We start from the raw sequence: 26,311 nt of genomic DNA, 5'->3' as shown, positions 1-26,311 counted from the left end.
ATAGCAGGACATTTAGAAATGCTGAATGCAATCAAACAGAGTCAACATGGTTTGCTAGAGTTCTTTGACGATATAAGAAGCAGAGTTGATCAAGGGGAACCAGGGGAATATTTGGATTTCCAGAAGGCATTTGATAAGGTACCACATAAAAGGTTATTGCACAAGATATTGCTCAAGGTATCGGGGTAATGTATTTGCATGGATTGAGGATTGGTTAACATACAGAAGACAGAGTTGGGATTAATGGGTCTTTTTCAGGTTGAAAAGATGTAACTAGTGGAGCACCACAAGGATTAGTCCTAGGGCCTCAATTATTTAATATCTATATTAATGACTTGGAGGAGGGGGCAGAGTGTAATGCATCCAAATTTGCTGATAATACAAAAATAGGTGGGAGGGCATGTTATGATGAGCACATAAGGAATCTGCAAGGGGATATAGACAGGTTGAGTGAGTGGGCGAAAACTTGGCAGATGGAGTTTAATGCAGGAAAGTGTGAGGTCAGGCACTTTGGTAGGAAAAATCAAAAGGCAGACAATTATTTAAATGGAGAGAGACTCCAAAAAAAGTGCAGCACAGAGGGACCTGGGTGTTTTTGTGCATGAAACACAGAAAGTTAGCATGCAGGTGCAGCAAGTAATTAAGAAGGCAAATGGAATTTTTGGCCTGTATTGCTCGGGGGTTGGAGTTTAAAAATAGGGAAGTCTTGTTACAACTGTACAGGGTGTTGGTGAGGCCACACCTGGAGTACTGTGTACAGTTTTGGTCCTCGTATCTAAGAAAGGATATACTGGCATTGGAGGCAGTTCAAAAGAGATTCACTAGGCTGATTCCTGGGATGAAGGGGTTGACTTATCAAGAACAGCTAAACAAGTTAGGCCTTTATTCATTAGGGCTTAGAAGAATGAGGGGTGATCTTATTGAAACGTACAAGATTCTGAGGGGGCTTGACAGGGTAGATGTTGAGAAGATGTTTTCACTAGTGGGGGAACCTCGAACGAGGGGACATAGTTACAGAATAAGGGGGCACTCATTTAATACTGAGATGCGACGGAATTTCTTCTCTCAGAGTGTAGTGAATGTCTGGAATTATCTACCACAGAGAGTTGTGGAGGCGATAACACTGGAAGTATTTAAAGAGGAGGTAAATAGACTTTTGAAATATCGGGGGGTTGAGGGCTATGAGGAGCTGGCATGAAAGAGGAGTTGGGGCCTGGGGCAGATCAGCCATGATCTTATTGAATGGCGGGGCAGGCTTGAGGGGCCAATTGGCCGACTCCTGCTCCTATTTCTTATGTTCTTATGGGTGTATCGGATATATATGGGCATCCATGAGGTGCTGCAGGCCATCAGCAGCAGCAGAATTGTACTCGAACACAATCTGTAACCTCATGGCCCGGCATATCCCCCACTCTACCATTACCATCAAGCCAGGGGATCAACCCTGGTTCAATGAAGAGTGCAGGAGGACATGCCAGGAGCAGCACCAGGCATACCTAAAAATGAGGTGTCTACCTGGTGAAGCTATAACACAGGACCATTTGCATGTCAAACAGCATAAGAAGCAAGTGATAGACAGAGCTAAGCGATCCCACAACCAACAGATCAGATCTAAGCTCTGCAGTCCTGCCGCATCCAGTCATAAATGGTGGTGGACAATTAAACAACTCACTTGAGGAGGGGGCTCCACAAATATCCCCATTCTCAGTGATGGAGGAGCCCAGTACATCAGTGCAAAAGATGAGGCTGAAGCATTCGCAACAATCTTCAGCCAGAAGTGCCAAGTGGATGATCCATCTCAGCTTCCTCCAGAGGTCCCCAGCATCACAGATGCCAGTCTTCAGCCAATTCAATTCATTCCACGTGATATCAAGAAATGGCTGAAGGCACTGGATAGTGCAAAGGCTATGGGCCTTGACAATATTCCGGCAATAGGACTGAAGGCTTGTGCTACAGAACTTGCCGTGCGCCTAGCCAAGCTGTTCCAGTACAGCTACAACACTGGCATCTACCCAGCTATGCGGAAAATTGCCCAGGTATGTCCTGTACACAAAAAGCAGGACAAATCCAACCCAGACAATGACTTCCCCATCAGTCTACTCTCCATCATCAGTAAAGTAATGGAAGGGGTCATCAACAGTGCTATCAAGCAGCATTTGCTTAGCATTAACCTGCTCACTGACACCCAGTTTGGGTTCCGCCAGGGCCATTCAGCTCCTGACTGCATTACAGCCTTGATTCAAACATGGACAAAAGAGCTGAGCTCCCGAGGTGAGGTGAGAGTGACTGCCCTTGACATCAAGGGAGCATTTGACCGAGTGTAGCATCAAGGAGCCCTAGCAAAACTGGAGTCAATAGGAATCAGGGGGGAAACTCTCCACTGGTTGGGTCATACCGAGCACAAAGGAAGATGGTTGTGGTTGTTGGAGGTCAATCATCTCGGCTCCAGGACATCACTGCAGGAGTTCCTCAGGGTAGTGTCCTAGGCCCAACCATCTTCAGCTACTTCATCAATGACCTTCCTTCCATCATAAGGTCAGAAGTGAGGATGTTCACTGATGATTGCACAATGTCCAGCACCATTTGCAACTCCTCAGATACTAAAGCAGTTCATGTCCAAAAGCACCAAGACCTGGACAATATCCAGGCTTGGGCTGACAAGTGGCAAGTAACATTCACACTACACAAGTGTCAGGCAATGACCATCTCCAACAAGAGAGAATCCAACCATCGCCCCTTGTTGTTCAATGGCATTACCATCGTTGAATCCCCCACTATCAACATTCTGGGGGTTACCATTGAACAGAAACTGAATTGGACTAGCCATAAGACCGTAAGACCATAAGACATAGGAGCAGAAATTAGGCCATTCGGCCCATCGAGTCTGCTCCGCCATTCAATCATGGCTGATAAGTTTCTCAACCCCATTCTCCCGCCTTCTCTCCGTAACCTTTGATCCCCTTACCAATCAAGAACCTATCTAACTCGGTCTTAAACACACTCAATGACCTGGCCTCCACAGCCTTCTGTGGCAATGAATTCCATAGATTCACCACTCTCTGGCTAAAGAAGTTTCTCCTCATCTCTGTTCTAAAAGGTCTTCCCTTTATTGTGAGGCTGTGTCCTCAGGTCCTAGTCTCTCCTACTAATGGAAACATCTTCCCCACGTCCACTCTATCCAGGCCTTTCAGTATTCTGTACGTTTCAATCAGATCCCCCCTCATCCTTCTAAACTCCATCGAGTATAGACCCAGAGTCCTCAAACGTTCCTCATATATTAAGCCTTTCATTGCTGAGATCATTCTCGTGAACCTCCTCTGGACCCTCTCCAGGGCCAGCACATCCTTCCTGAGATACGGGGCCCAAAATTGCTCACAATATTCTAAATGTGGTCTGGCCAGAACCTTACCAAGCCTCAGCAGCACATCCCTGCTTTTATATTCTAGTCCTCTCGAAATAAATGCCAACATTGCATTTGCCTTCCGAACTACCGACTCAACCTGCAAGTTAACCTGAAGAGAATCCTGGACTAGGACTCTTATTATAGCCATATAAATACTGTGGCTACAAGAGCAGGCCAGAGGATAGGAATTGTGCAACGAGTAACTCGCCTCCTGACTCCCCAAAGCCTGTCCACCATCGACAAGGCACAAGTCAGGAGTGTGATGGAATACTCCCCACTTGCCTGGATGAGTGTAGTTCCTACAACACTGAAGAAGCTGGACACTGTCCAGGACAAAGCAGCCCGCTTGATTGGCACCACATCAACAAACATTCACTCCCTCCATCACTGATGCACAGTAGCAGCAGCGTGTACCATCTGCAAGATGCACTGCAGGAATTCACAAAGGTCCCTTAGACAGCGCCTTCCAAACCCGCTACCATCTAGAAGGACAAGAGAAGCAGATAGATGGGAACACCATCCCCTGCAAGTTCCCCTCCAAGTCACTCACCATCCAGACTTGGAAATATATAACTGTTCCTTCATTGTCACTGGGTCAAAGATGGAACTCCCTCCCTAACAGCACTGTGGGTGTACCTACAACTTGTACTGCAGCAGTTCAAGAAGGCAGCTCACCACCACCTTCTCAAGGGCAACTAGGAATGGGCAATAAATGCTGGCCCAGCCAGCAAAGCCCACATCCCGTGAATTAAGAAAAAAAATGCTTCCTTATGTTCACACACCAGCACAGCCAGTCCCGCACACCAGCACAGGAGATCTGCCTTGGGGAATGACGAGCTCCACCCTGGGCATGAGGAGCTTGGTTTGGGGGGGGCTTCACCTTGGGACATGGGGAGCTCCGCTATGGGGCATGGGGAGCTCTGCCCTGGGGCATGGGGAGCTCTGACCTGGGCATGAGGAGCTCCGCCCTGGGACATGAGGAGCTCTGCCCTGGGCATGGGGAGCTCCACCCTGGGCATGAGGAGCTCTGCCCTGGGCATGGGGAGCTCCACCCTGGGCATGAGGAGCTCCACCCTGGGGCATGAGGAGCTCCGCCCTGGGGGATGAGGAGCTCCGCCCTGGGGCATGAGGAGCTCCGCCCTGGGGCATGAGGAGCTCCGCCCTGGGGCATGAGGAGCTCCGCCCTGGGCATGAGGAGCTCCGCCCTGGGGGATGAGGAGCTCCACCCTGGGGCATGAGGAGCTCCGCCCTGGGGCATGAGGAGCTCCGCCCTGGGCATGAGGAGCTCCGCCCTGGGGGATGAGGAGCTCCGCCCTGGGGGATGAGGAGCTCCGCCCTGGGGGATGGGGAGCTCCGCCCTGGGGGATGAGGGGCTCCGCCCTGGGGGATGAGGAGCTCCGCCCTGGGGGATGAGGGGCTCCGCCCTGGGGCATGAGGGGCTCCGCGCTGGGCATGAGGGGCTCCGCCCTGGGGGATGAGGGGCTCCGCCCTGGGGGATGAGGGGCTCCGCCCTGGGGGATGAGGGGCTCCGCCCTGGGGCATGAGGAGCTCCGCGCTGGGCATGAGGGGCTCCGCCCTGGGGCATGAGGAGCTCCGCGCTGGGCATGAGGGGCTCCGCCCTGGGGCATGAGGGGCTCCGCCCTGGGGGATGAGGAGCTCCGCCCTGGGGGATGAGGGGCTCCGCTCTGGGGGATGAGGGGCTCCGCTCTGGGGGATGGGGAGCTCCGCCCTGGGGGATGAGGGGCTCCGCCCTGGGGGATGAGGGGCTCCGCCCTGGGGGATGAGGGGCTCCGCCCTGGGGGATGAGGGGCTCCGCCCTGGGGGATGAGGGGCTCCGCCCTGGGGGATGGGGAGCTCCGCCCTGGGGCTGAGGAGCCTTCATCTGAACAAGCATCAACGCTATAAGTAACAGATGAGAATAAAATATGACAAAAGAAGTAAATGGATTGAAATCCATCATTTTCAAATTTGTAAGTGCTGCGATTTAAATTTTTTGTGATGTGCCGCACGGCGATTGAAGATGCCATCCGTGTTAATTTCATTAAACGCAATTCTCTCCCATCATACAGAGTAATAACAGCGTCTATCCAGTAATTAGCTCTAATTAGTATCGGTAATTAGCCTGTTAGACCAGACTAAATTAATCTTTCATTTCTCACCAGGGGACGCGTGGAAGGAAAGCAGCAGTGAGATGGGAGTGGGGGGTGTGTATGTGAGAACAGGGATGGGGGTGAGGAGGTGCAGGGATGCATGTGTGTGTGTATGTGTGAGAACAGGAATGGGGTGGGGGTGGGGGTGTTGTTTGTGTGTGTGTGTGTGTGTGTGTGTGTGTGAGAGAGAGAGAGAGAGAAAAGAGGGATGGGGGTGGGGTGTGTGTGTGTGTGTGAACAGAGACGGGGATGGGGTTGGGGGGTGGGGGGAGTGGTAGGACGGAGGAGGAGGAACAAGAGAATGCATCCAAATCTCCTTAATGTAATAGACCAAAAAATACATTGAAGGTTTGCCACAATGACTCAATGCAGCAACATTAAAAAACAAATTGAAAATCAACAGTGGTATAATTTTGACGTTAAAAGGCTGGCATTTTTTGAAAGCTATTTCACAGAATTGTGCCACCGTGAAAGGTTTCGCACAGGGCCAATCAATGAAAAATTACGCTATTGAGAAATTATTCATCCAGTCTATTTATCAGAAAAATAATTTAAATCAGCTTTCATATTTCAGCACTCAAACTTCACAAAAGTGCCCTGAAGAATGGGGGGGGAAAGCTGCAAGGTCTAGGACTGGCCCAGAGCAATTTCCAAGTAAATTACACCCAACTGACGGAGGGGCTACAGTCTCACACACCGCCGGGGTACAGTCTCACACCCCGCCAGGGGTACAGTCTCACACCCCGCCAGGGGTACAGTCTCACACCCCGCCAGGGGTACAGTCTCACACCCCGCCAGGGGTACAGTCTCACGCCCCGCCAGGGGTACAGTCTCACGCCCTGCCAGGGGTACAGTCTCACGCCCCGCCAGGGGTACAGTCTCACACCCTGCCAGGGGTACAGTCTCACACACCGCCAGGGGTACAGTCTCACAGACCGCCAGGGATACAGTCTCACACACCGCCAGGGGTACAGTCTCACACATCGCCAAGGGTACAGTCTCACACACCGCCAGGGGTACAGTCTCACACATCGCCAAGGGTACAGTCTCACACACCGCCAGGGGTACAGTCTCACACATCGCCGAGGGTACAGTCTCACACACCGCCAGGGGTACAGTCTCACACATCCCCAAGGGTACAGTCTCACACACCACCAAGGATACAGTCTCACACACCGCCGGGGGTACAGTCTCACACATCGCCAAGGATACAGTCTCACACACCGCCAGGGGTACAGTCTCACACACCGCCAAGGATACAGTCTCACACACCACCAGGGATACAGTCTCACACATCGCCAAGGATACAGTCTCACACACCGCCAAGGGTACAGTCTCACACATCGCCAAGGATACAGTCTCACACACCACCAGGGGTACAGTCTCACACACCGCCAGGGGTACTATCTCACACACCGCCAGGGGTACAGGCTAATGCTCCACCAGGGCTACAGACTCTCACTCTGCCAAGAGGGGCTACAGTATATCACACTGCCAGGGGTACAGTCACATACATGCGGGGCTATTGTCTCACACTCTGCCTATGGGTACAGTCTCATAGTCTACTGGGGGATATTCTCTCACTCTGAAAGGTATGTACAGTCTCACATTCTGCTGTGGAGTACACCATAGGATACAGTCTCACAATCCACCAGGGGCACAATCTCACACTCTGCAGAGGTAGAGACTTTTTAAAAATTTGTTTTTTTTTATTTATTGCCCATCCCTAATTGCCCTAAGAGTCAGCCAGATTGCTGTGGGTCTGGAGTCACATGTAGGCCAGACCAGGTAAGGACGGCAGATTTCCTTCCCATTAGTGAACCAGGTGGGATTTTACAACAATCAACAACAGTTTCATTGAACTTCATTGAATTTAAATTCCACCATCTGCTGTGGTGGGAATTGAACCTGGATCCCAGGGCATTCCCCCCAGGTTTCTAGATTACTAGTCCAGTGACAATACCACTATGGAACCACCTCCCTGGTGTATAAACCCTGGTGGGGATAGAGAAGTAGAGGCCCAGATCTGTTTGCATTGTGAGGCGTGGTGCGTTCCTATCTTTGCTGAGGCTATCCGGAGAAGCTTGGCAGTGGGTATCTTCATGTTCTTCAGAGCTGTGGGAGGTGATACAATCTAAACAAACAAGATCTGTGTTCTGGGAATTCTCAGTGGGTAGTGAGCATGTAGAAAGGGAGAGCCAGGTTTAATCCAGCTAACTTCTGCCACTGAGTCAGGTGGCAAAGAATTATATTTTCCATATTATATATAACTGTCTCATTCTGAAGGAATGGCGGCTGGTGCCTGGCATTTAGTGGGTCTGTATGCTCTCTTAGTTTTAAACACACAATTGGGACAGCCCCTTAGCACATGCAAGAACATGGCAGTTTCCACATAATACGTGTCGACCCAGCTGATCAGGATGCTGATGGGAAGAGAGAAATCAAATCAATTGCTTTCACCAATTCTCTGCCTGCAAAGCCTGCGCACACCACCATTCACAAAATATAAGGTACCTCTAGACTTGACTATTTCAACGCACTCCTGGCTGTTCTCCCCTATCCTACCCTCTATAAACTCGAGGGTTCATCCAAAACTCTGCTGTCTGTGTCCTAACTCGCTCCAAGTTCCATTCACCCACCATCCCTGTGCTCACCGACCTACACTGGAGCCCAGTCAAGCAACATCTTGATTTTAAAATTTTCATCCTTGTTTTCAAATCCCTTCATGGCCTCGCCCCTCTCTATCTCTGTAATCTCCTCCAGCCCCACAACCCTCCAAGATATCTGCATTCCAGTCATTCTGGCCTCCTGAACTTTCCCAATTACAATCGCTCCACCCTCAATAGCCAAGCCCTCAGCTGCTTGTATCCCAACCTCTGGAAGTCCCTCCCGACCCCTCTCCACCTCTCTTCCTCACTTTCCTCTGTTCAGACACTTCTAAAAACCTACCACTTTGACTAAGCTTTTGGGCACCTGTCCCAATGTCTCCTTATTACAAACAGAAATTGCTGGAAACATTTAGCAGGTCAGACGGGATCTGAGGGGATGTTTCAGGTCAACGGCGTTTTGTCAGGATGTCTCAAAACTCCTCCTTTAGCTTCTGATCCGGCTTCTGTCTTGGGACAGTTTTCTGCATCTTCTTTGTTGTTGTTTTGAGAGCCCAGAGAATAACCTTTCCACACATACTGTCACTGGGTACAGTACAGGGACTTGCAGAGCCCCACACTGACGGACACCTCCCCCCACCAATCGTGCTGAACTCCCCCAAACCTACCCCACCTGGACCAGTCCTCTCAATACCACTGGCTCAGAGCAGGAAAGTGATCGGGATTGTGAGGCTTTGTTGACAATATTGTCCATAAACTGCTTCTGACTGACTGAAGGAGATTTATGATTGGTCATTGCTTGTCCAACACAGTGATATAATGAAGAATCCCGAGTTATTCATCCAGATATTTTAATACCTGATTGGCTGTCTCACCTGCCCTAATTAATGAGCTGGAGGTTATCCTGTATTTCTGATGTTAAACACAACCATTTACAAGATTAGCTAGCAGGCAACAGGATACTGAACACAGAATCAAACCCAGATTACAGTCAGAGTAAATCCAGAGTCAAACCTCTGGATTACAATCCAAAATCAATCCTGGATTATAGTCCACACAAATTCAGAATTAATCCTGGATCACAGTCCATACAAATCCAGAATCGGTCCTGGATCACAGTTCATACAAATACAGGAGTCAATCCTGGATTACAGTGCATGTAAACCCAGGGTCAAAATGGGTTAAAGTCAATGTAAATTAAGAATCAAACCTAGATTACAGTCATATACATTCGGGGTCAAATTAGCATTACAGTCCGTGTACATTCACAGCCAAATCCAGATTGTAGTCTGTGTACATTCAGTGTCAAATCCGAATTACAGTGTATTTTTTTCAGGTACAATAAAAATGGCTGCTTCCTGTTCCTGTGTAACAGACTCAAGGGGCTGAATGGCCTCCTCCTGTTCCGAATATTCTCTAATCCTGATTTTAGTCACAGTAACATGTGGAAGCTGCTTTTGCTCCAACTCAGTGAGACTCATTCACCTGAAAATCTGTTCAGTGGCACAACCAGGCATCACGAACACAGGCTGTGTTCAGCCTGGATGGACAGCATTCGTCCCAGGACGGCCCGCGCGTGTCCCAGGACGGCCCGCGCGTGTCCCAGGACGGCCCGCGCGTGTCCCAGGGCGGCCCGCGCGTGTCCCAGGGCGGCCCGCGCGTGTCCCAGGACGGCCCGCGCGTGTCCCAGGGCGGCCCGCGCGTGTCCCAGGGCGGCCCGCGCGTGTCCCAGGGCGGCCCGCGCGTGTCCCAGGGCGGCCCGCGCGTGTCCCAGGACGGCCCGCGCGTGTCCCAGGGCGGCCCGCGCGTGTCCCAGGGCGGCCCGCGCGTGTCCCAGGGCGGCCCGCGCGTGTCCCAGGGCGGCCCGCGCGTGTCCCAGGGCGGCCCGCGTGTGTCCCAGGGCGGCCCGCGTGTGTCCCAGGGCGGCCCGCGTGTGTCCTGGACAGTCCACGTGTGTCCCAGGATGGCCCGCGTGTGTCTTGGACAGTCCACGTGTGTCCCAGGATGGCCCGCGTGTGTCCTGGACAGTCCGCGTGTGTCCTCGGTGGGTAATATCTGTCCCGGTACAGTCTGGATTTTTTTTCAGACTGCTGGAAGATGACTTCATTGTAACCAATAATAATAAAGCGATATATTTAAAGTAATAAACTGTTTCTGTCTCTGGAAATACGGAAGGACTTTTAGTCCCTTTTCAATGAATTTTCAACATCAGCAAAGCACAGAACAAGTCCGGACACTAATGCCCAAATTCACACTCTGCTGATTTGGATCTTGCTGTAGTTTAGAAGCTTCAAGAATCTGTCTTAGGCAAAGGATTCATTTCTCTTCCTGCCTCCCCACTGATTACACACACTGCTCTGTGACATTTATTATTTCTGCGATACAGCTTCTCGAGTCCAAATGAGGACCTGTTCCTCTCTGATTCAACCTTCCTTCCTTGTAGTCCATACCTGCAACTGCCACACCCCCATTAGCGATCAGTTCGGCTGCTCTAGTCACTCAGTTAGTTAAGGAGTTTTCCCCCAAATTGGCATCAAGCGACCAGAGGTTTTTGTCAGGAATTCATGAGGCGCATTTACTCCTCAGACCTCATGTTGTGTTAACACCATTATACACATAGTGGGATAATGAGGCGTTACCACTAATGCCTTCAACTGTTTCTTTTCCATGTAATTCGCGATCTTTCTACCACACCAAGTCATAACTTGCTTAAAACACATCGGGAGCCTCTGGTGAAGAATCTTTGCCCTGTATAATAGTGATCTGCACAGGTCATCTACTTAATTGCCTCAGTCACCCTGCTGATCTTAACCAAAACCTTTGGAGCAGCCAATGCCTGTAGCAAGATCCTGTCACAGTCTGGCTGACTGAAACTGAGAACAACAGGCCTGGCCTGGGCTGGGCTGGGCTGGGCTGGGCTGGGCTGGCCTGGCCTGGCCTGGGCTGGGCTGGGCTGGGCTGGCCTGGCCTGGGCTGGGCTGGGCTGGGCTGGGCTGGGCTGGGCTGACCTGGCCTGGGCTGGGCTGACCTGGCCTGGGCTGGCCTGGGCTGGGCTGGGCAAGGCCAGGATGGGCCGGGCAGTGCTGGGCCGGGCTGAAATGGGCTAAGCTGAGCTGGACCAGGCTCAAGCAGCTCCCATGTCGCCTGCACTGCATTAACATTGAACTATGAATCAGCTGCCTTTTCTCCGACAATTCCTTCCCCTGTCCTGACCTTAGTAGGGCTGGTGGCCCAATGATATTGCAACAAGCTCCCTGCTCCTTGTCAGTGAATGGGGCAGCAGACATCAGGTGGCATTTTTAACACAGTGGTCATCACAAGCAGAGCCAATCGCTTCACAGGATCACAGGACTTAGGAACAGGAGGAGGCCATTTGGCTCTTCGAGCTTTCTCTGCCATTCGATAAGGTCATGGCTCATCTGATGGTGGTCACAACTCCACTGTCCTGTCTGCCCCACTAACCTCCGACTACATTGTCGATCAAAGAATCTGAGTCAGCTCGAAAGTCCAATGGATACAGGTCCAGCTGTTCAAACTTTCCTCATAAGAATCATCCCAGGAATGAGTCAAGTGAACTCCCCAAACTGCTTTTAAGACAATTACATCCATTTTCAAATAAGACCAAAACTGTACAGTTTCCTCAGCCTAACTCCACACACGGGTCTGCACACTCCCTCTGCGCACACCACACTGTACGCACATCCCCTATGTACGAGCTAACTTACATCTCTAATCTTGGGCTGCTGGGACAGTGTTACTTAGACAGTGCTGCAGGGTCAGTGATGCTGAGTCAGTGATGCAGGGACAGTGCTGAAAAGACAGTGCTGCAGGGAATTGCTGTTGAGACAGTGTTGCAGAGACAGTGCAGCTGAGGCAGTGCAGCAGAGGCAGTGCTGCTGAGACAGTGCTGCAGGGTCAGTGTTGCTGAGGCAGTGCAGCAGGGACAGGGCTGCTGAGACAGTGCAGCAGGGACAGTGATGCTGAGGCAGTGCTGCTGAGACAGTGCTGCTGAGACAGTGCTGCAGAGGCAGTGCTGCTGAGGCAGTGCTGCAGGGACAGTGATGCTGAGGCAGTGCTGCTGAGACAGTGCTGCTGAGACAGTGCTGCAGAGACAGTGCTGCTCAGACAGTGCTGCTGAGACAGTGCTGCTGAGACAGTGCTGCAGAGGCAGTGCTGCTGAGACAGTGCTGCAGGGACAGTGCTGCTGAGGCAGTGCTGCTGGGACAGTGCTGCTGAGGCAGTGCTGCTGAGACAGTGCTGCTGAGACAGTGCTGCTGATGCAGTGCTGCTGAGGCAGTGCTGCTGACGCAGTGCTGCTGAGACAGTGCTGCAGAGACAGTGCTGCTGAGACAGTGCTGCAGAGGCAGTGCTGCTGAGACAGTGCTGCAGGGACAGTGCTGCTGGGACAGTGCGGCAGGGACAGTGCTGCTGAGACAGTGCTGCTGAGACAGTGCTGCTGAGACATGCTGCAGGGACAGTGCTGCAGGGACAGTGCTGCTGAGGCAGTGCTGCAGGGACAGTGCTGCAGAGACAGTGCTGCTGAGACAGTGCTGCAGAGGCAGTGCTGCTGAGACAGTGCTGCAGGGACAGTGCTGCTGAGGCAGTGCTGCTGGGACAGTGCTGCAGGGACAGTGCTGCTGAGACAGTGCTGCAGGGACAGTGCTGCTGAGACAGTGCTGCTGAGACAGTGCTGCAGGGACAGTGCTGCAGGGACAGTGCTGCTGAGACAGTGCTGCAGAGACAGTGCTGCTGAGACAGTGCTGCAGAGGCAGTGCTGCTGAGACAGTGCTGCAGGGACAGTGCTGCTGAGGCAGTGCTGCTGGGACAGTGCTGCAGGGACAGTGCTGCTGAGACAGTGCTGCAGGGACAGTGCTGCTGAGACAGTGCTGCTGAGACAGTGCTGCAGGGTCAGTGCTGCTGAGACAGTGCTGCTGAGGCAGTGCTGCAGGGTCAGTGCTGCAGGGTCAGTGCTGCAGGGTCAGTGCTGCTGAGACAGTGCAGCAGGGACAGTGCTGCTGAGACAGTGCAGCAGGGACAGGGCTGCTGAGACAGTGCAGCAGGGACAGGGCTGCTGAGACAGTGCAGCAGGGACAGGGCTGCTGAGACAGTGCAGCAGGGACAGGGCTGCTGATGCAGTGCTGCAGGGGCAGTGCTGCTGAGACAGTGCAGCAGGGACGGTGCTGCTGAGGAAGTGCTGCAGGTACAGTGCAGTTGAGACAGAGCTGCTGAGACAGAGCTGCAGGGTCAGTGCAGCAGGGACAGTGGTGCTGAGTCGGTGCTGCAGTGGCAGTGTTGCTGGGAGAGAGCTGCTGAGACAGAGCTGCAGGGTCAGCGCTGCTGGTCAGTGCAGTTGAGACAGAGCTGCCGAGACAGAGCTGCAGGGGACAGTGCTGCTGAGACAGTGCAGCTGAGTCAGTGCTGCAGGGACAGTGTTGCAGAGTCAGTGCTGCAGGGACAGGTCTGCAGGGACAGTGGGCAGAGGCATTGCTGCAGGGACAGTGCTGCTGAGGCAGTGCTGCTGAGACAGCGCTGCAGGGACAGTGCAGCAGGGACAGTGCAGCAGAGACAGTGCTTCAGAGACAGTGCTGCTGAGACAGTGCTGCTGAGGCAGTGCTGCAGAGACAGTGCTGCTGAGGCAGTGCTGCAGAGACAGTGCGGCAGGGACAGTACGGTAGGGACAATGCTGCAGGGACAGTGCGGCAGGGACAGTGCTGCAGGGACGGTGCTTCAGGGACAGTGCTGCAGAGGCAGTGCTGCAGGGACAGTGCTGCAGGGACAGTGCTGCAGGGAAAGTGCTGCAGGGACAGTGCTGCTGAGGCAGTGCTGCAGAGACAGTGCTGCTGAGGCAGTGGTGCAGGGACAGTGCTGCTGAGACAGTGCTGCAGGGACAGTGCTGCTGAGACAGTGCTTCAGGGACAGTGCTGCAGGGACAGTGCTGCAGGGACAGTGCTGCTGAGGCAGTGCTGCAGGGACAGGGCTGCTGAGGCAGTGCTGCAGGGACACTGCTGCTGAGACAGTGCTGCTGAGACAGTGCTGCTGAGACAGTGCTGCTGAGACAGTGCTGCTGAGGCAGTGCTGCAAGGACAGTGATGCTGAGGCAGTGCTGCTGAGACAGTGCTGCTGAGACAGTGCTGCTGAGGCAGTGCTGCTGAGGCAGTGCTGCAGAGGCAGTGCTGCTGAGGCAGTGCTGCAGGGACAGTGATGCTGAGGCAGTGCTGCTGAGACAGTGCTGCTGAGACAGTGCTGTGGAGACAGTGCTGCAGAGGCAGTGCTGCTGAGGCAGTGCTGCAGGGACAGTGATGCTGAGGCAGTGCTGCTGAGGCAGTGCTGCTGAGGCAGTGCAGCAGGGACAGTGATGCTGAGGCAGTGCTGCTGAGACAGTGCTGCTGAGACAGTGCTGCAGAGACAGTGCTGCTCAGACAGTGCTGCTCAGACAGTGCTGCTGAGACAGTGCTGCAGAGGCAGTGCTGCTGAGACAGTGCTGCAGGGACAGTGCTGCTGAGGCAGTGCTGCTGGGACAGTGCTGCTGAGGCAGTGCTGCTGAGACAGTGCTGCTGAGGCAGTGCTGCTGAGCCAGTGCTGCTGAGACAGTGCTGCTGAGACAGTGCTGCTGAGACAGTGCTGCAGAGGCAGTGCTGCAGGGACAGTGCTGCAGGGACAGTGCTGCTGGGACAGTGCAGCAGGGACAGTGCTGCTGGGACAGTGCTGCTGGGACAGTGCTGCTGAGACAGTGCTGCTGAGACAGTGCTGCAGGGACAGTGCTGCAGGGACAGTGCTGCTGAGGCAGTGCTGCTGAGACAGTGCTGCAGAGACAGTGCTGCTGAGACAGTGCTGCTGAGACAGTGCTGCAGGGACAGTGCTGCTGAGGCAGTGCTGCAGGGACAGTGCTGCAGGGACAGTGCTGCTGAGACAGTGCTGCAGGGACAGTGCTGCTGAGACAGTGCTGCTGAGACAGTGCGGCTGGGACAGTGCGGCTGGGACAGTGCGGCTGGGACAGTGCGGCAGGGGCAGTGCTGCTGAGACAGTGCTGCTGAGACAGTGCTGCAGGGACAGTGCTGCTGAGACAGTGCTGCTGAGGGAGTGCTGCTGGGACAGTGTGGCAGGGACAGTGCTGCTGAGACAGAGCTGCAGGGACGGTGCTTCAGGGACAGTGCTGCAGAGGCAGTGCTGCAGGGACAGTGCTGCAGGGACAGTGCTGCAGGGACAGTGCTGCTGAGGCAGTGCTGCAGAGACAGTGCTGCTGAGGCAGTGGTGCAGGGACAATGCTGCTGAGACAGTGCTGCAGGGACAGTGCTGCTGAGACAGTGCTGCAGGGACAGTGCTTCAGGGACAGTGCTGCAGGGACACTGCTGCAGGGACAGTGCTGCTGAGGCAGTGCTGCAGGGACAGGGCTGTTGAGGCAGTGCTGCAGGGACACTGCTGCTGAGACAGTGCTGCTGAGACAGTGCTGCTGAGACAGTGCTGCTGAGACAGTGCTGCTGAGGCAGTGCTGCAAGGACAGTGATGCTGAGGCAGTGCTGCTGAGACAGTGCTGCTGAGACAGTGCTGCTGAGGCAGTGCTGCAGAGGCAGTGCTGCTGAGGCAGTGCTGCAGGGACAGTGATGCTGAGGCAGTGCTGCTGAGACAGTGCTGCTGAGACAGTGCTGCTGAGACAGTGCTGCAGAGGCAGTGCTGCTGAGGCAGTGCTGCAGGGACAGTGATGCTGAGGCAGTGCTGCTGAGGCAGTGCTGCTGAGGCAGTGCTGCTGAGGCAGTGCTGCTGAGACAGTGCTGCAGAGGCAGTGCTGCAGGGACAGTGCTGCAGGGACAGTGCTGCTGGGACAGTGCGACAGGGACAGTGCTGCAGGGACAGTGCTGCTGGGACAGTGCTGCTGAGACAGTGCTGCTGAGACAGTGCTGCAGGGACAGTGCTGCAGGGACAGTGCTGCTGAGGCAGTGCTGCTGAGACAGTGCTGCAGAGACAGTGCTGCAGAGGCAGTGCTGCTGAGACAGTGCTGCAGGGACAGTGCTGCTGAGGCAGTGCTGCAGGGACAGTGCTGCTGAGACAGTGCTGCAGGGACAGTGCTGCTGAGACAGTGCTGCTGAGACAGTGCTGCTGAGACAGTGCTGCTGAGACAGTGCTGCTGAGACAGTGCGGCTGGGACAGTGCGGCTGGGACAGTGCGGCAGGGGCAGTGCTGCTGAGACAGTGCTGCTGAGACAGTGCTGCAGGGACAGTGCTGCAGGGACAGTGCTGCTGAGACAGTGCTGCTGAGGCAGTGCTGCTGGGACAGTGCTGCAGGGACAGTGCTGCAGGGACAGTGCTGCTGAGACAGTGCTGCTGAGACAGTGCTGCTGGGACAGTGTGGCAGGGACAGTGCTGCTGAGACAGAGCTGCAGGGACAGCGCTGCAGCGACAGTGCTGCAGGGGAAAGTGCTGCTGAGACAGTGCTGCAGAGACAGTGCTGCTCAGACAGTGCTGCTGAGACAGTGCTGCTGAGACAGTGCTGCAGAGGCAGTGCTGCTGAGACAGTGCTGCAGGGACAGTGCTCCCTGAGGCAGTGCTGCTGGGACAGTGCTGCTGAGACAGTGCTGCAGGGACAGTGCTGCTGAGACAGTGCTGCTGAGACAGTGCTGCTGAGACAGTGCTGCAGGGACAGTGCTGCAGGGACAGTGCTGCTGAGACAGTGCTGCTGAGACAGTGCTGCAGAGACAGTGCTGCAGAGACAGTGCTGCTGAGACAGTGCTGCAGAAGCAGTGCTGCTGAGACAGTGCTGCAGGGACAGTGCTGCTGAGGCAGTGCTGCTGGGACAGTGCTGCAGGGACAGTGCTGCTGAGACAGTGCTGCAGGGACAGTGCTGCTGAGACAGTGCTGCTGAGACAGTGCTGGTGAGACAGTGCTGCTGAGACAGTGCTGCTGAGACAGTGCGGCTGGGACAGTGCGGCTGGGACAGTGCGGCTGGGACAGTGCGGCAGGGACAGTGCTGCAGGGACAGTGCTGCTGAGACAGTGCTGCAGGGACAGTGCTGCTGAGACAGTGCTGCTGAGGCAGTGCTGCTGGGACAGTGCTGCAGGGACAGTGCTGCAGGGACAGTCCTGCTGAGACAGTGCTGCTGAGACAGTGCTGCTGGGACAGTGTGGCAGGGACAGTGCTGCTGAGACAGTGCTGCAGGGTCAGTGCTGCTGAGACAGTGCTGCTGAGGCAGTGCTGCAGGGTCAGTGCTGCAGGGTCAGTGTTGCTGAGGCAGTGCAGCAGGGACAGTGCTGCAGGGACAGTGCTGCTGAGACAGTGCTGCAGGGTCAGTGCTGCTGAGACAGTGCTGCTGAGGCAGTGCTGCAGGGTCAGTGCTGCAGGGTCAGTGTTGCTGAGGCAGTGCAGCAGGGACTGTGCTGCAGGGACAGTGCTGCTGAGACAGTGCTGCAGGGTCAGTGCTGCTGAGACAGTGCTGCTGAGGCAGTGCTGCAGGGTCAGTGCTGCAGGGTCAGTGCTGCAGGGTCAGTGCTGCTGAGACAGTGCAGCAGGGACAGTGCTGCTGAGACAGTGCAGCAGGGACAGGGCTGCTGAGACAGTGCAGCAGGGACAGGGCTGCTGAGACAGTGCAGCAGGGACAGGGCTGCTGAGACAGTGCAGCAGGGACAGGGCTGCTGATGCAGTGCTGCAGGGGCAGTGCTGCTGAGACAGTGCAGCAGGGACGGTGCTGCTGAGGAAGTGCTGCAGGTACAGTGCAGTTGAGACAGAGCTGCTGAGACAGAGCTGCAGGGTCAGTGCAGCAGGGACAGTGGTGCTGAGTCGGTGCTGCAGTGGCAGTGTTGCTGGGAGAGAGCTGCTGAGACAGAGCTGCAGGGTCAGCGCTGCTGGTCAGTGCAGTTGAGACAGAGCTGCCGAGACAGAGCTGCAGGGGACAGTGCTGCTGAGACAGTGCAGCTGAGTCAGTGCTGCAGGGACAGTGTTGCAGAGTCAGTGCTGCAGGGACAGGTCTGCAGGGACAGTGGGCAGAGGCATTGCTGCAGGGACAGTGCTGCTGAGGCAGTGCTGCTGAGACAGCGCTGCAGGGACAGTGCAGCAGAGACAGTGCTTCAGAGACAGTGCTGCTGAGACAGTGCTGCTGAGGCAGTGCTGCAGAGACAGTGCTGCTGAGGCAGTGCTGCAGAGACAGTGCGGCAGGGACAGTACGGTAGGGACAATGCTGCAGGGACAGTGCGGCAGGGACGGTGCTTCAGGGACAGTGCTGCAGAGGCAGTGCTGCAGGGACAGTGCTGCAGGGACAGTGCTGCAGGGACAGTGCTGCAGGGACAGTGCTGCAGGGACAGTGCTGCAGGGACAGTGCTGCTGAGGCAGTGCTGCAGAGACAGTGCTGCTGAGGCAGTGGTGCAGGGACAGTGCTGCTGAGACAGTGCTGCAGGGACAGTGCTGCTGAGACAGTGCTGCAGGGACAGTGCTTCAGGGACAGTGCTGCAGGGACAGTGCTGCTGAGGCAGTGCTGCAGGGACAGGGCTGCTGAGGCAGTGCTGCAGGGACACTGCTGCTGAGACAGTGCTGCTGAGACAGTGCTGCTGAGACAGTGCTGCTGAGGCAGTGCTGCAGAGGCAGTGCTGCTGAGGCAGTGCTGCAGGGACAGTGATGCTGAGGCAGTGCTGCTGAGACAGTGCTGCTGAGACAGTGCTGCTGAGACAGTGCTGCAGAGGCAGTGCTGCTGAGGCAGTGCTGCAGGCAAAGTGATGCTGAGGCAGTGCTGCTGAGGCAGTGCTGCTGAGGCAGTGCAGCAGGGACAGTGATGCTGAGGCAGTGCTGCTGAGACAGTGCTGCTGAGACAGTGCTGCAGAGACAGTGCTGCTCAGACAGTGCTGCTCAGACAGTGCTGCTGAGACAGTGCTGCAGAGGCAGTGCTGCTGAGACAGTGCTGCAGGGACAGTGCTGCTGAGGCAGTGCTGCTGGGACAGTGCTGCTGAGGCAGTGCTGCTGAGACAGTGCTCCTGAGGCAGTGCTGCTGAGGCAGTGCTGCTGAGACAGTGCTGCTGAGACAGTGCTGCAGAGGCAGTGCTGCAGGGACAGTGCTGCAGGGACAGTGCTGCAGGGACAGTGCTGCAGGGACAATGCGGCAGGGACAGTGCTGCAGGGACAGTGCTGCTGGGACAGTGCTGCTGAGACAGTGCTGCTGAGACAGTGCTGCAGGGACAGTGCTGCTGAGGCAGTGCTGCTGAGACAGTGCTGCAGAGACAGTGCTGCTGAGACAGTGCTGCAGAGGCAGTGCTGCTGAGACAGTGCTGCAGGGACAGTGCTGCTGAGGCAGTGCTGCTGGGACAGTGCTGCAGGGACAGTGCTGCTGAGACAGTGCAGCAGGGACAGTGCTGCTGAGACAGTGCAGCAGGGACAGGGCTGCTGAGACAGTGCAGCAGGGACAGGGCTGCTGAGACAGTGCAGCAGGGACAGGGCTGCTGAGACAGTGCAGCAGGGACAGGGCTGCTGATGCAGTGCTGCAGGGGCAGTGCTGCTGAGACAGTGCAGCAGGGACGGTGCTGCTGAGGAAGTGCTGCAGGTACAGTGCAGTTGAGACAGAGCTGCTGAGACAGAGCTGCAGGGTCAGTGCAGCAGGGACAGTGGTGCTGAGTCGGTGCTGCAGTGGCAGTGTTGCTGGGAGAGAGCTGCTGAGACAGAGCTGCAGGGTCAGCACTGCTGGTCAGTGCAGTTGAGACAGAGCTGCCGAGACAGAGCTGCAGGGGACAGTGCTGCTGAGGCAGTGCTGCTGAGACAGCGCTGCAGGGACAGTGCAGCAGAGACAGTGCTTCAGAGACAGTGCTGCTGAGACAGTGCTGCTGAGGCAGTGCTGCAGAGACAGTGCTGCTGAGGCAGTGCTGCAGAGACAGTGCGGCAGGGACAGTACGGTAGGGACAATGCTGCAGGGACAGTGCGGCAGGGACAGTGCTGCAGGGACGGTGCTTCAGGGACAGTGCTGCAGAGGCAGTGCTGCAGGGACAGTGCTGCAGGGACAGTGCTGCAGGGACAGTGCTGCTGAGGCAGTGCTGCAGAGACAGTGCTGCTGAGGCAGTGGTGCAGGGACAGTGCTGCTGAGACAGTGCTGCAGGGACAGTGCTGCTGAGACAGTGCTGCAGGGACAGTGCTTCAGGGACAGTGCTGCAGGGACAGTGCTGCTGAGGCAGTGCTGCAGGGACAGGGCTGCTGAGGCAGTGCTGCAGGGACACTGCTGCTGAGACAGTGCTGCTGAGACAGTGCTGCTGAGGCAGTGCTGCAGAGGCAGTGCTGCTGAGGCAGTGCTGCAGGGACAGTGATGCTGAGGCAGTGCTGCTGAGACAGTGCTGCTGAGACAGTGCTGCAGAGGCAGTGCTGCTGAGGCAGTGCTGCAGGGACAGTGATGCTGAGGCAGTGCTGCTGAGGCAGTGCAGCAGGGACAGTGATGCTGAGGCAGTGATGCTGAGGCAGTGCTGCTGAGACAGTGCTGCTGAGACAGTGCTGCAGAGACAGTGCTGCTCAGACAGTGCTGCTCAGACAGTGCTGCTGAGACAGTGCTGCAGAGGCAGTGCTGCTGAGACAGTGCTGCAGGGACAGTGCTGCTGAGGCAGTGCTGCTGGGACAGTGCTGCTGAGACAGTGCTGCTGAGACAGTGCTGCTGAGGCAGTGCTGCTGAGACAGTGCTGCAGAGGCAGTGCTGCAGGGACAGTGCTGCAGGGACAGTGCTGCAGGGACAGTGCGGCAGGGACAGTGCTGCAGGGACAGTGCTGCTGGGACAGTGCTGCTGAGACAGTGCTGCTGAGACAGTGCTGCAGGGACAGTGCTGCAGGGACAGTGCTGCTGAGGCAGTGCTGCTGAGGCAGTGCTGCTGAGACAGTGCTGCAGAGACAGTGCTGCTGAGACAGTGCTGCAGAGGCAGTGCTGCTGAGACAGTGCTGCAGGGACAGTGCTGCTGAGGCAGTGCTGCTGGGACAGTGCTGCAGGGACAGTGCTGCTGAGACAGTGCTGCAGGGACAGTGCTGCTGAGACAGTGCTGCTGAGACAGTGCTGCTGAGACAGTGCTGCAGGGACAGTGCGGCTGGGACAGTGCGGCTGGGACAGTGCGGCAGGGACAGTGCTGCTGAGACAGTGCTGCTGAGACAGTGCTGCAGGGACAGTGCTGCTGAGACAGTGCTGCTGAGGCAGTGCTGCTGGGACAGTGCTGCAGGGACAGTGCTGCAGGGACAGTGCTGCTGAGACAGTGCTGCTGAGACAGTGCTGCTGAGACAGTGCTGCTGGGACAGTGTGGCAGGGACAGTGCTGCTGAGACAGAGCTGCAGGGACAGTGCTGCAGGGACAGTGCTGCAGGGGAAAGTGCTGCTGAGACAGTGCTGCTGAGACAGTGCTGCTGGGACAGTGCGGCAGGGACAGTGCTGCTGAGACAGTGCTGCTGAGGCAGTGCTGCTGAGACAGTGCTGCAGAGACAGTGCTGCAGAGACAGTGCTGCAGAGGCAGTGCTGCAGAGGCAGTGCTGCTGAGACAGTGCTGTGGAGACAGTGCTGCTGAGACAGTGCTGCTGAGGCAGTGCTGCTGAGGCAGTGCTGCTGAGGCAGTGCTGCTGGGACAGTGCTGCTGGGACAGTGCTGCTGAGACAGTGCTGCTGGGACAGTGCGGCAGGGACAGTGCTGCAGGGACAGTGCTGCTGAGACAGTGCTGCAGGGACAGTGCCGCAGGGACAGTGCTGCTGAGACAGTGCTGCTGAGACAGTGCGGCAGGGACAGTGCTGCAGAGACAGTGCTGCAGGGACAGTGCTGCTGAGACAGTGCTGCTGAGACAGTGCGGCAGGGACAGTGCTGCAGAGACAGTGCTGCAGGGACAGTGCTGCTGAGACAGTGCTGCTGAGACAGTGCTGCAGGGACAGTGCTGCTGAGGCAGGGCTCCTGAGAGAGTGCTTGAGGTACTGCTGCTCAGTGAGTGCTGCACGAAAACACATCAGGCATCTCAGCGATACCCTCACTGGAGACGGGTTGCTATTTTGGCACTGCAAGGACACTCACTGGCCCTACCCAGCCAGTTTCTAAGCATCGAAGATGCATTGAGAGATCGATGCTGGAAGATGTGCTGTGAAAACTTTCTGTAGTTCCAAGTGGCTTTGAGTCTCTTCACCCACACGCAATCAATCCAGGTTCGTTCTTTCCCTTCTTTTCCGGTCCTGGCGGGAATAGGATCATTGATACCAATGCTTCCCGGACCTCAGATGGTTCTATTCACTTGCCCCTGACCACTTGGGGCCCGGTAACAAGTCCTCACCGACTCCCGTCCTCGATACAGCATTGTCTTGATCAGTCCGTTCCAACCGAGCAAATTCAGTTACTACTTTTCTATACACTGAAAATCCACTTCTCTTGTCAGCCCAAACTCGGTAACTCCATGCCAAAGCCCACCAAAACAACACCAAAGGTGGGAAGCTGGTCCAGTGCCATTTTAAATGTCTGCACTGTAGTGCGAGTGGACAGCACAGACAGCACGATTGCCCAGCAGCACCGAGTGTTTCAGATGGCAGGATGGGACATTTCCAGCGCTTCTGCTCAATTAAAGTCTCCAAAACTACAGAAACTACAGAACTACAGAAAGTTTTCACAGCACATGTTCCAGCATCGATCTCTGATTGCGTCTTCGATGCTTAGAAACTGGCTGGGTAGGGCGAGTGAGTGTCCTTGCAGTGCCAAAATAGCAAATGACAGCACCACAAAAACATAACATCCATCTCACACTTGTGTAGTTTGAATGTAACTTGCTACTTATCGGCCCAAGCCTGGATATTGTCCAGGTCTTGCCGCATTTGGACATGGACTGCTTCAGTATCTGAGGAGTCGCGAATGGTGCTGAACATTGTGCAATCATCAACGAACATCCCCACTTCTGACCTTATGATGGAAGGAAGGTCATTGATGAAGCAGTTGAAGATGGTTGGGCCGAGGACACTACCCTGAGGAACTCCTGCAGTGATGTCCTGGAGCTGAGATGACTGATCTCCAACAACCATCTTCCTTTGTGCTCGGTATGACTCCAACCAGCGGAGAGTTTGCCCCTGATTCCCATTGACTCCAGTTTTGCTTGGGCTCCTTGATGCCACACTCAGTCAAATGCTGCCTTGATGTCAAGGGCAGTCACTCTCACCTCACCTCGAGAGTTCAGCTCTTTTGTCCATGTTTGAACCAAGGCTGTGATGAGGTCAGGAGCTGAGTGCCCTGGCGAAACACAAACTGGGTGTCAGTGAGCAGCTTATTGTTGAGTAATTGCCACTTGATAGCACTGTTGATGACCCCTTCCATCACTTTACTGAGGCCTTGGAGGGACTAACATCCGACTATGAAGAAAACCACCTTCGCGCAAACCCGTCAAAGACGCAAGTTTGTGCATTCCACCTCAGAAACCGTAAAGCCAAACGCCAGCTTAAAGTAACCTGGTGTGGAGCAACACTGGCGCATTGCGAGCACCCTATCTACTTAGGAGTCACCCTTGACAGATGCCTCACCTTCAAGAACCACATCAAAAAGACAAAGGCAAAAGTGAGCGCACGAAACAACATCCTGAATAAGCTCACTAACACAAAATGGGGAGCAAGCTGGAAAACATTGCGAACCAGTGCACTTGCTCTTTGCTATTCCACAGCAGAATACGCCTGCCCTGCATGGGAAAGATCTACTCATGCTAAGAAGATGGATGCCGTTCTGAGTGCAAGCTGCCGACTTATCACAGGTTGTTTAAAACCAACAAACACCAACAGCCTATATATCCCGGCGGGTATCGCTCCCCCTGATATAAGAAGAACGGTAGCCAGCAAGAAAGAGCGACTCCGTCAAACATCAGATGAGAGGCACCCTCTACATGGTCATACACCTACATCCAGCTGCCTAAAGTCAAGGAAGAGCTTCATGAACAGTGTTGTTCCATTACAATCAACCCCATCTGAAGCCCGCATCGCCTTGTGGAAAGACCGGCTCGCCAGTCTCGAACAACCCCCAGCGATGGAAATTCTACCAGATGAAAGCCTTCCCCCAGGAGCTAATTGCAACTGGGCAACCTGGAAGTGCCTTAACAGACTTAGGACAGGTGTCGGTGTCACTAAGCAAATGGGGATATACAACCTGCCCGACACCTTGTGTATGTGGAACTGAACCACAGACTATAGAACCATAGAACACTACAGCACAGAAAACAGGCCATTCGGCCCTCCTAGTCTGTGCCGAAATATTATTCTGCTAGTCCCATTGACCTGCACCTAGTCCATAACCCTCCAGACCTCACCCATCCAAGTATCTATCCAATTTATTCTTAAAACTTAAGAGTGAGCCCGCATTTACCACCTCAGATGGTAGCTCGTTCCACACTCTCACCACTCTCTGAGTGAAGAAGTTCCCCCTAATGTTCCCCCTAAACCTTTCCCCTTTCACCCTAAAGCCATGTCCTCTCGTGTTTATTTCTCCTAATCTAAGTGGAAAGAGCCTACTCGCATCTACTCTGTCTATACCCCTCACAATTTTGTAAACTTCTATCAAATCTCCCCTCATTCTTCTACGCTCCAAGGAATAAAGTCCTATCCTGTTTAATCTTTCCCTGTAACTCAACTCCTTAAGACCCGGCAACATCCTAGTAAATCTTCTCTGCACTCTCTCAATCTTACTGATATCCTTCCTGTAGTTAGGCGACCAGAACTGCACACAATACTTCAAAGTTGGCCTCACCAATGTCTTATACTATGCAACATCTCCTGCAATGTCTATCGCTAGAGGAACCCTGCACTGTTGCAGATCTTGCCGAATTCAACAACAAGGCGCAAAAATGTGTCCAGTTCTGGCTGGGCCATGTATAGACTGTCCGTGGACAGGATAAGAAGAAGACTTTACTGATGATGGAGAGTAGACTGATGGAGCGGTAATTGGCTGGGTTGGATTTGTCCTGCTTTTGTGCACAGGACATAGCTGGACATTTTCCACATAGTTGGGTAAATGCCAGTGTTGTAGCTGTACAGGAATAGCTTGGCTAGGGGTGCAGCAAATCTGGAGCACAAGTCTTCAGTCCTATTGCCAGGATGTTATCAGGGCCCATCTATGGCCTAAAAACCAGAGGCTGTAACATCATAAGGTCTCCAAGCCTGTTTGTTTTCTGCTGCTGCTGCCTACTTTCTATAGTCAGCATTTAAAGAATGCAAAGGGACAAACATGGATGCCTTATTATGTGGCTGCTCACAATTACAGTTCCTTTTCCAAATATGTTGGTGGTCTTGGGCTGATTAGCCATATCTTGGTTTATTGTTTGAAGATATTCATCCTAGGGGTATTAAGACAATCACCTTCTGAAGAAGAGTCATACAGACTCAAAACGTTAACTCTGTTTTTCTCTCCACAGATGCTGTTAGACCTGCTGAGCTTTTCCAGCAATTTCTGTTTTTATTTCAGATTTCCAGCATCCGCAGTATTTTGCTTTTATCTTAAGACAATCACCTTCTTTGTTTCAAAAAACACCCACTCAATTCGGGAATGTCTTTTGATGGTCTCAGGATACACCTTTTTGTCTGGGAGGTGCCCTTTTGTTGGACAATAAGTCCATTTTTGAATACGCAGAGTTGGTCACCTGACCTTCAGCAGCCATCTCTGCAGCACACTGTCCGCTTTTTAAAGGGAAAGTCAATTTCAAAGAGTCCACATTGAATAAAGTTCCTATCTTAAAGGTAAGGACTATAACATGCCATTGCTGGACATGACAACTGCCCTTAACCTATGTTCTAAACATTCCCAACTCTTTGCGAATGCCCAGGCCAGTTCTGCCCAGGAAATTCAGAAAGTCATTTAGGTATTAAAGCTTACCAAACAATCTACTGTTGACAGTGAGGTGCCAGGAGGGCAGATACCAGTGTTCCTCATTGCCACTGGCCTGTCTGAGGACTGTAACAGCTGATCCATGTTTACAGCTACCTACACCTTGCTCCCACTCTGACCTCTCCTTCATCACTCTCCTGCAGTGTTCCAATAAAACTCAATGCAAGCTGGAGGGACTGCACCTCATCTTTCTATTAGGAACTCTACAGTCTTCCAGACTCAACACTGAGTCCATCAATTTCAGACTGTAATCTGTCCGCATTTTGCTTCCTGTTCTTTGAAGATTTTGGTTTTGCTCTTTTTTTCTCTTGTTTATATTTTTTAGAGGGCAGCTCATCATCCTGCC

At 54.3% G+C, this 26,311-nt stretch overlaps 1 protein-coding gene across 5 annotated transcripts in view; it reads right to left on the bottom strand.

The window, feature by feature from the left end:
* The window catches only part of LOC144680067 (arf-GAP with GTPase, ANK repeat and PH domain-containing protein 3-like), a 708,867-nt gene that overhangs the window by 148,565 nt on the left and 533,991 nt on the right, over positions 1 to 26,311 (bottom strand). The window contains exon 12 of one of the 5 annotated variants that reach the window (XM_078541211.1): positions 24,390 to 24,406. The exons of the other annotated variants lie outside the window; for them this stretch is intronic. Coding sequence (XP_078397337.1) covers positions 24,390 to 24,406 — 17 coding nt within the window. The remainder of the gene's footprint in view (positions 1 to 24,389; positions 24,407 to 26,311) is intronic. 5 annotated transcript variants of the gene reach the window in all.

This window comes from Cetorhinus maximus, chromosome 4, assembly GCF_964194155.1.
Source record: "Cetorhinus maximus chromosome 4, sCetMax3.hap1.1, whole genome shotgun sequence".
Classification (NCBI taxonomy): Eukaryota; Metazoa; Chordata; class Chondrichthyes; order Lamniformes; family Cetorhinidae; genus Cetorhinus; species Cetorhinus maximus.
The sequence above is the reverse complement of the archived record's forward strand: the minus strand, read 5'-3'. Positions and strand labels throughout refer to the sequence as shown.